We start from the raw sequence: 10,686 nt of genomic DNA on the forward strand, positions 1-10,686 counted from the left end.
AAAAAGTTAAAAATCCAGAAATAGTCCTAATTTTATGATGGTTCCTTAATATATTTTAACTACATTGCATTTGAGTATAGAGAGGCAACTATCTGGAAGTATTTTACATAAAAAATTTACTAAGTATTGCCCGGTTTGTAGTTGCAGTTAAAGAAAACACATGAAAAGGCACGATTTTTTTTAAATTCGAAAAAATGTTAATATTTCAAAAACGGTGACACTTTTAGCTGAAAATTTTTTGTTTATCAGTGAGCTCACCCCCCCACCTACCTTCCCCTAAAGTTTGGCACGTTACTTCTGGGACACCCTGTATACTTGAGAGTGGCCGATGACGGGCCCAGAGCGCAAACGGCGATCATCACTAGCATTATGCTAGTAATGCCCGCCGTTCCCGCCCTGAGCCCGTCAAACGAGTTTTTACTCCATCGTCATATCCAAATCAGGAGAGCTGTTGCCAAAATTGAGAGGCTGAGTTGTGCTAAATTGCAAGTATTGTTGTATGACTGGTGAGTCGGTTTGATTTAATAAAGAATAAATATTGTCATTCGTGGTAGTGTTGTTGTTTTCACTTGGTGTTGGTGTTATTGTTGAAATTTGATTTTCTTTTTCGTGGTTTTCGCGTGTGGGAAGAATGTGATTTGTCCCATTATTAGAGTTTGGTGCAATGGTAGGGGGGTTGTTTAGAATTGTATTTGATCGAGAAGAGAGACGTTTTTGTCTCAGTTCAATAGCTTTTTCAAGTGTTTCTGTTGGATTGTCGTATACTTTAGCTTGTGATTTTACTTTTTCTTTTGCTGTTTTGTATGTGCATTTTGTTATTGTTTTTATTTTAATGATTTCTGTTCTTTCTTGAAAGGTTGGGCAATTTTTGTTGTTGGCTCTATGGGCCTGATTGCAATTAATGCATTTTGCACATGGTAGGATCGTGAATATTTTCACTGCAAACTTCGCATTTTTCAATATTCTCCTTGCAATGTTTTTTGGTGTGGCCTAATTTGAAGCAATTTTTACATTGGATAGGTGCTGGTATATATGGGTCGACCTTACAGACAAGAAAACCGATCTTTATTTCCTTGGGAATTTCATACCTATTGGAAGATAAAATATGCAGTGAGGTGTTAACAAGCTCACCCTTAACCACTTTTTTAATCTTTTGACAGTCTGTTACTGATTGGTCTCTAAGGCCTTCAACGATGTCTTTATCGGAAAGGGATCTCAATGAAGGTGTAAATATTACACCCTTTACGGTGTTTAATGTTGGATGTAGTTCTGATATTATCGGACAGACACTAACCAGGTTTTTTGCTTTAAGAAATTTGTTGGCTTGTGTGTCGTTTTTAGTGAGCACTAACAAATTCCCGTCACGGGTAAATGAGATTTGTTGCGGCGGTTCAGCACAAATATTTTCGAGTGCTTTTGACACAAGAAATATATCGTAGTTGTTGATTGGCTTTTCCGGCACTGCACTTTTAATTGTTACATATTTGGGGCACTGAACTTTAAATAGGGGAGTTTTCTGACCCAGTAGTGGGAAAGAAGAATTACTATTAATGTTTATATCACTTTTCTTCCGTTTCTGGGTAGGAGATTTATGATTATAATCTCCTGGGTCCAGTAACGCGTAGTAGTTCCCTCCAGAGGAGGTCTCCATCTTACACTAAAGGAAACTCTATACCACTGATTTTAGAATTCCAATAATAAGGTTAATAAAAAAGACCACGTGGGAGTAAAGTGTTACGAAAACACAGAAAAAGTTTAGCAACAGAAAAAACTGCTAATGCGAAAGCGATCGACAATGACTGTTCTCAATGAGCACCGTTTATCGACTGTGAAGAAATTTTTTTTTTTTTTTTTATTGTGCTAATGGTTCTTGTTTAATAATAATAATAATAATAATAACTCAACGAAATCAATTAAAAACAAGGTATATTGGAAAAAAATGTGAACGATTTAGAATTATTTCAACTAGCAATCATAATGCAATTATTTATAACTACTTAAGTTAATTTTTAATTATAGAGAAACACGATTGAGAGAAATAGAGATTGCGCCAATCGCGGTACCGCTAATCCGCTCTTTGTGATTTTGACAGAATCAACTGTGTGCGTGACGTCATCTTGGTGCAATTGTTGATTGTGAGCATACGAAAAAACCAAATAACAATTTTAATATTTGTGCGTTAATGTTTCTGCGTGGTTTTAAACAATTATTGAGACATTACAAAGCAAAATGAAGTGTGCCGTGGCATGGTGTAATAGTGAAAACAAAAGGAAAGCGTGCGATATAAGTTTTTTTTTCGCTTCCTACGGACGCAATTCTGGGGAAAAAGTGGAAGCAGTTCTGCCGGCGAGGAGATGCATTAAACACCAAATGATGCATTAAACACCAAATCGAGCTATGTGTGCATGAAGCACTTTACTAGTGAAGATATTGAAAATAACACACAGTTCGAAATGGGTAACATATTGGCTGCGCTTCTTTATACATTCCGGATAATCCCATTCCGCAGCCGGAATAAACAGAATGCGTTTGAAATATACGTTAACATATCGTCAGGAACGTTTTAAAGAATAAGTAAACAAACAAGTTTATTCCAAACGTTCAGAATGGATAAAGGATTGCAGCCATTGTGTATTTTCATATTAATTACATTACATGGTAGAAAAGTCGTCAAATAAAAGCTGTGGAGTTTATGGTGGTTGGCTACCGTCCACAAATATAAATATGCACTCTGCATGGCTTTTACAATGGGCGCGTTTCTAAGACGTAGCTGTTGTTAAACTGTTGAATGTTTGTCTTAGAAACGCACAGTTGAGTAGTTCCGCTCAGCTCAACAGTTGGCAACTTTCCGCCATTTTTTCAAGCAGAAATTTTTTACGCTACCTGAACTCAACGTGTTGGGCTTAGCCTAAACAGCTCGTAAAGACTTACGCCGCTTGTATTAAATTTAACGCCGCTTTGTTAGGTGGCAGTTGCAAACAAATTTATTCTATTTTATATTACGGATGTGAAAAAGTAACTAAAATATTTTATACTAATACCACGTTTCTAAATATATGTTTTTAAGATGTTTGCTATATAATTATACACCGTTTGATTCATTATAACATTGAACGATTTTTTCAACACAGCGGCAGCTCAGCGTTGGATTTTAAAAACTATCGGCGCAACTATCTCTATTTATTGCAGTTTTATTTGTTTACATTTATCAGCTGTTCATGTGGCAGCATATTCATCAAGCCGTTTCTAAGACGTAATTGTTGGGTCCAACAGTTGCCAGCAGTTTCGTAGCAGTTGAGCTAAACAGCTACGTCTTATGAACGCGCCCAATGGCGAGTCCAAAAATTCACTTTGCTGCACACCTTCCTTTTGGTCTACATGAATTTGCAAACACTGTTAATACATCCATTTTTTCATGTGCTAAAAATCGTACTTACCTAAAGGGCTACATGACCAAAATTATTGCTACGTGTTCCTAATTAATCAATCCTTGTATATTTGTTGATTCTTGCAAAATTGGGGCATGTAACATTAAAATTAACACATTTTTCTGCATTGTTTACATATTTTTATATGCGTTTTGTCATTTCTCTCTCGCCATTGCACCAAGGGGACGTCGCGCAAAAATTACGCTCGAAAATCCTCTCTCATTGGCGCAATCTTGTATTCTATCATTGATAGAGATTGGTATGTAATTGAGGCAGTTCACGTCAAATGTCCCAAGCGCGCTGAGCGGTGAAAAACAAGCTACTTTTCGACTAGGTGGAATTGGACAGCAAACGTGAAAAATAATTCGAAAACTATGATTTCTGTAGATTTTTGTACGGGGTATCCGATGGTACTACGCGTTTTCCAAAATTTTCCCATTTTCATTTTGAAAATTGTGAACGAAAATTTACTTGTAATTTTTCTCAATTATGGTCATTTTTAATATTGTTTTTAGTTATCTCAATCGAAAGATCAAGTGTTTTTACATAGAAATCATTAAAAAACAAAGGGACTTTAGAGGTAATTGTGTTTTGGTTCGTGTCTCCACTACGGGATGCTTTGGTATGTATGTGGCGTCTGTACGTACCTTCATTTAATTTTTTCAAACTTTCAGGAATTAAAGTATAAAAAAAACTAAGAAGGTTTTGTTTCAGGATGTTTAGAATCGTATGCCTTTGTGGGCGTGGCTGCTTCCTGAAATTCGAAAAAGGGCAATTTTTTAAACTACAACTGAGGCCGCACTACTCAGTCCATTTCATTGATGTGGATATCAGTAGAAGAGCCTTCAACCAAGCTATCTAGCGCTATCTTTTGTGTTTATAAAATATAAATGTGTCATAACGTTATCGCCTGAAAACTAAAAATCGGGCTGCTGAAAATATACATTTTGGGCATTTTCTCAAAAACTGGTCAGTCGATTTTATTCTAAGTTTCCAAAAATCTAGCCCAAAACCTTAGCTTTCATCTGGTATATAGCTTATATTTCGTACGTTTCAAAGGCAGTTAAAAAGTGCGTATAATTTTCGTCACGAAATTGATATCATAAATTTTGTGTTTCTAGTTTAGCTTTCGTCACCCGAAAATTTTACCTCAAAGAGGTGTTTTATTTGATAGATTCAATAGTATAGAACATTGCCTTCGTCTCAAACGCGTGCATTGATTGTCGTTGTCTTTGAAGTTGAGTATCAGCGAATACAGAAAATCTAGAAACAGCTATGCACAAAAGCATTGTGCACTGTGGAAAAAAAACTATAGTGTAAAGAGTACAATGAAAATACTGTAAAAAGCAAGGCGAATTTATATAAGGTGGTGTTGTTTCATCAGCTGTGAGTATCAGTTGTATCACGTGAGAGTGTTTGTATTTTCTGTCGCCCTTTTTCATTCGGGGAAGAATAGCTGAAATTTGACAATGGCCCGCTAAAACCAAAACAAAATACTTGTATAATTACTATAAATACTAAGATAATTGTTGTATTTGTTCAATCGATACCATCTTATAAAGGGTGAACACACCAAAACTGCGACACTTAGAAATTACTACCAGAAACAAACTAGAAGGCTTTGAAATTATTTGTTTTTGTATTATATAACTTGGAAGTTTAGATGTTATTAAAATGTCAAAATATTAGTTATTATTTGCTCCATATGCAAGTGATCGGTATTTTCATCGCACATGCGCCATCATGTTCTGCACGACTGCATCATCGACATTACGCGATGCGCACAACTACTTTGTTTTGCACTCTTCAATAATTTTCACTCTTTCACCTGTTTTCTTCAAGATTCCTTTGACAATTGACCCATATTCCCCAATAGGACGTGGCTCTGGGCTATTGGATGGATTGCAGTCGTGAGGTACAAAATTGATGTTATTTGCATTATACCACGGCAATGTGTCCTTGGCATAGTGGCAGGTTGCCATGTCCGCCTAGAACGATGGCCTACTCCTTATCTGTTGATAAATGACAGAAGACGCCTTTTGAGGCACTCATCCCGATAAACTTGATCATTCATTGTCCCGGATGGGAAAAAAGGGCAGCTCTTACGGCCGCAGGAACAAATAGCTTGCCAAACCATGTGGTTTTTGGAAATTTGGACTTCATTTTCAGCTTACAACTTTCAGGGGCTTCTTGACGACTTGTAGCAGTATAAAAATCTTGACCTGCAATATATTTTGAATTCTTATAGCAGTAGGTTTCGCAGTCCATAACAATGCAGTTGTATTTTTTAATTTAGTATTCATACAACTTCCGAATGCGGGATTTCGCTGTAACATTCTACTTTGCGCCTCGGTCTGGTGCTGTTTGAGCTGTAGAACATCTCAATGAAGCTTTCCGCTTTACCTTTTGTACGAAAAACTGCGATCCCGTACGGATTTTGCAACATAACGCGACAAAATCTTCGGATCTCGCGAAAACGCACTGAGGACCTTCCGAGCACTGTTTTTATCACTTTGACCATGCTAACCCCCGCTCCCTGGTTTTCTCGTAACTGTCAGGCCTTATCTGTACCGATTAAAACCCTGCAAACTGTCGAATAGTGCACTCTTTAATTTTTTAGCAATTTTACGTGTACTTAAGGCCGGATCATTTATAAACTCGTGCAAAATGGTTTGTCTCGTTTCAACTAGGAATCAAATTCAAATGCAATTTCTTCTACGTTCATCTAAGGTCTTGGTCAACTTATGGTATTTGAATTTTAAAATATTGAAATCGTTTTGGGTAAGTTATAAGCTTCCCAAAGTGTCGCAGTTTTGGTGTGTTCACCCTTTATGTATGCGCCTTGGTACAAAGTGTCATTTGCGCTAGCAATCACCGCAATACACAAACAAAATAAGTGTTTATAAAAGCCATAAAATGTTTGCTTTCACTGCTTCGACTTATTGCAACTGCTAAAAATTACTTATTGCTTGTGCTTACGCCTATGAGACAAGACGACAGTCACAGTCGAAGCACAAGCAGAAACTGATCGACGACAAAATGCGCAGTGCTTCTGGCAGTCGTTGGTTTGACAGTTGCAGTCAGGGTTACAACTGACGAAAAAAATACTTACCATCCACATGAAAAAAATCTACCAAAACCTGAGAAATATTTACCAATAACTTTTTTAGATATTTTAATAAAACTAAAGTTTTGTTCTAATATTTTAGTTATATTAATAAAAATTAAAATTGGTTTTTAAGGAACTTTTTATTTAACTAATGATATGGCATTTGAGATGATATTAACTGCATCTTCTCGGATTTCCTTAACCAAAAGCGAAAGTGATGAAACTAAAAGCAACATCATCGTCATTTGAAAAAACTTCAACTGGAGTTATTATAGACAAATACGGTGACTCAAAAGCCGCTTGGTGTTTTTTTTTAATATTCACAATGATTTTCAAGTAAAAATTTGTTTGGAGTTTTTTTTTGTACAAGAATATTGTTTGCGCTTTAACCAAACCCATAAAAATCAAGGATTGAAGCTAAATATCGAACTTTTTACTACGAATTTTTAGAACAATTTTGGATATGCAGTTTTATAGTCCATGCAATTTTAGTTTAACCAACAATGTGCAGCTAAAAATTCTCGTTGATTAAAAAAAATTTGCAGCCGGTTTTCTGTGGTGAGTTTTTAGTGTATATTTTTTTTTACAATCATAGGGTGTAATTCAAGCCTGTCCATTTTTTCCTTTTATTTCAAGAATCATTTAAAATATTAGGCAATAAAAAGCTGCTTATGATTCCAGTAAAAAAAAATTATAGTTTAGAAAACTGAAACCTCCCTATTATAATAGCCATTCGTACTGTCATCAGGTATGTAACTTGAGAATAGAAATCGCTGCATCTTTTAGGCGCATCAATATTACATGGTTACATCCCGAGCTAATAAAAGTAAGGTAATAATAATAATACGTTTTGAATGGAGCACGATATTTTCGCCTTTTATCGATGTACATGCATACGTATGTATGGATGTATGTATGTACTTACATAAAAAGTGTGCATTAAAGCGCTCGAAAATTAATGCAATAAAGTAGACCAAAGCTTCTTAAAGTGGGTTCCGCGAAATCCAAGGGTTCCGTAGAAAAGTCACCGGGGTTCCGCGAAATTAATTTTGGTATGAATAAGCACGGCGGTCGGTTTGAGTTGAAAAAGTTGAGAAAGAAAAGTGCTATAAACAGCTTGACCGAGACGCAATTAGCTATTTTCAAGTATACATACATATGTACTCGTAGTTGGTATGATTGCCGTACTGAGTGCCATACCTACATAAGAGCGCTTGACAACCACGGTTGCCACATTTGGTCACTTGTGACGAAAATAGGTAACTTTTTGAGCGCTTGGTAACTTGGCAACTTTTTTTTATTTTGGTAACTTTTGGTAAGTTTGCCGTGTATAAAGTCAGACTAAAAAAGTTGGATTAATTTGAAAAATTGTCCTGTGGTTAGTTGCGTGTAGCGGTGACAACACTACTAGAAACAATTGCATTGATCAGGCAACACAGCGCTCAGCAAAAATCACTAACAACATATCAAAGAAGATTATCGCTGGGCTGTCTACGCCTGTCTCACGTTGAATATTTATTGTGATATTTGGATCGTGATCCATATTGATGGATTTCAAAATAGTGATGGATCGCGCATTTTCAATATTTATCACAGTATTTACATGATTTTGTGATGAGAGGTTTAAAGTCCAATAGATGATGCCTGGAAATCTTATCAAAATTTTATGTTATTTCATTGAAAATCATCTATACTTTTTATTATATGTATGGTGATCTAATTTGTTCGAAATTCAACGCGAAATGCCGAGCCGTGAATATATATCACGAAATATGCCACACTTCAATACTTATTGACAGATCTTTGAGTCATATGTATATACACTGAGCCAAAAGTGTAATCGTTTTTTCAATCGAGTTATTGTTTGGTTTTTTCATGGTCAGTTTACCGATTGTAAGAAATGTGATTCAAGTTGAACATGCAGAGGTGCTTGCTGTCAGCGGCAACACACAATTTTTTCTGTTTTTTGGTTTTTCTTTATTACGAAAAAGCACCCGTGAAGTGTAGAACCAAATTAAACGACGAAGAAAATTGACTCAAGTTGAACATTTAAAGACAACTTTATAAAGCGGCTGTAGCTGAGTGTGTAGAGATGCTTGCTGTTAATTGCTAATTCCGTCAGAGGCCACGTGAAAAAAGGAGGTTTGAACAGCAGTTTGTGCGGTGTATTTGGCTCTTTAGCGCGTCGGTATATGCAAGTCGATTTCTTTGTTCAGAGGCTAAGTTCCCGTTCAAAAGACAAGAGCGTAAAGCGTGTTTTTATGAAAAGTGTATTTTTAAACGCGTTCATTGCGAAAATACTTTTGTGTTGGTTTTGTTTCACAAATTTTTGTTATATCCTTTTTTATACACGTACGTATTCACAGATTGAATAAAAATGTATTTATATACATATGTTTGTAAATGTATTTATTATATGAGGCCTTGAGCGCCAGAGTAGCTTAACTGTCATAGCAAAAAAAGGTTAGGTGCATCTTAAAATGCATTACCAGAATCGAAACGGCAATAGCCCGACTCACGCCCTTTTAGTTTCCGTTTACAATAATATGTAGTATCACGTAGTAAAAGACCGCATATATTTTGTATAGATCCCTCTTTCTCATATTACTAACAATTTTTTTGTAGATAGGCTCCTATGGCCCTTATGGCCTCATATGTAAAATGAATTTGTTTAGTTTTCTTTTAATACAACTATTTATTGTACCCATGTCTTATTTATGGCAAATAAACGAGCTTTATTTTTGCAGTTTATTGTATAATAAAACATTGTTTTTTATTTGGTAAATTTAAGGTAACTTTTTTTGTCAATTCTATGAATTCTTGTCAATTGTATTTATTATATGACGCCTTGAGCGCCAGAGTAGCTTAACTGTCATATCAAAAAAAGTTTACGTGCACCTTAAAATGCATTACCAGAATCGAAACGGCAATAGCCCGACTCACGCCCTTTTAGTTTCCTTTTACAATAAAATGTAGCATCACGTAGTAAAAGACCGCATTTATTTTGTATAGATCCCTCTTTCTCATATTACTAACAATTTTTTTGTAGATAGGCTCCTATGGTCCTGATGGCCTCATCTATATTTATAATATNAGAATCGAAACGGCAATAGCCCGACTCACGCCCTTTTAGTTTCCTTTTACAATAAAATGTAGCATCACGTAGTAAAAGACCGCATTTATTTTGTATAGATCCCTCTTTCTCATATTACTAACAATTTTTTTGTAGATAGGCTCCTATGGTCCTGATGGCCTCATCTATATTTATAATATTTTTGTGTTCGTATGTCACGGTCGTCAAAACTCGAGAACGGCTGAACCGATTTGAATAATTTTTTTTGTGTTGTTGGACATAATACCAGAACCAATGATATCGCAAAAAATTGGAGGGTTGCCACCTATTTCAAAATGTTTAAACCCAATTATATTGATAAATAAATAAATTATTACGATATTTGAAAATTTAACANTGTTTGAAGAGTGTTGCCACCTGTTTGAAAATTTAACTAAAGTACATCGATAAAATAAATGAAATATTACATTATGGGTATCAAATTAAAGAGGTTTAAGAAAGATATCTGTTGGAAATATTTTGGAGAAGGGTTACCACCAATTTTTAAATTTTAACTCAGTTAAATTGATAAAGTAAATTAAATATTGCTCTGTGGATATCAAACTAAAGAATTTTAAGAAGGCTTACAGTCGAAAATATTTTAAAGGAGGGTTGCCACCTGTTAAAAAATTAAGCGCAATTTTATTGATAAACTAAATGATATATTACAATTTTTGATATATTAATTTTTTCATGATCCAATGATCGGATCTAAACCAAATTAGTATGGGATCACCTGGAAATCGGTTGACGTGGTCCAAAATTATGCGGTAACATGCATAAAAAAAATCCGACGAATTGATAACCTTCTCCTTTTTTTTAAGTCTGCTAAAAACTACTGAAACAAATAACAAAATGATAAANTTTTTTTTAAGTCTGCTAAAAACTACTGAAACAAATAACAAAATGATAAAAGAGTACCGAAAACAAAAAACTATCGCATGAAAGCTGTGTAAGAAATACTTAATGAAAACATAAAATTGTTGACACCTTTCCCTAGCATTATAAATCAGTCAACTTTTAATCGTAAGCAATTT

General features: G+C 35.1%; 1 protein-coding gene across 1 annotated transcript; it reads right to left on the reverse strand.

Moving 5' to 3' along the window:
- Nucleotides 1–898: 898 nt before the first annotated feature.
- On the reverse strand, nt 899–1,651 carry LOC108376392 (uncharacterized). Its single transcript, XM_017632594.1, has one exon. It carries the CDS (start codon nt 1,649–1,651, stop codon nt 899–901), a length of 753 nt encoding a protein of 250 aa, XP_017488083.1.
- Nucleotides 1,652–10,686: the final 9,035 nt, after the last annotated feature.

Source organism: Rhagoletis zephyria, unplaced genomic scaffold, assembly GCF_001687245.7.
Source record: "Rhagoletis zephyria isolate East Lansing unplaced genomic scaffold, Rhagoletis_zephyria_1.1 Rzeph_scaffold_10348, whole genome shotgun sequence".
Lineage (NCBI taxonomy): Eukaryota > Metazoa > Arthropoda > Insecta > Diptera > Tephritidae > Rhagoletis > Rhagoletis zephyria.

What these genes read in the sequence shown, in the direction of transcription:
- LOC108376392 (XM_017632594.1), bottom strand. Translation starts at nt 1,651, where the DNA reads ATGGAGACCTCCTCTGGAGGGAACTACTACGCGTTACTGGACCCAGGA.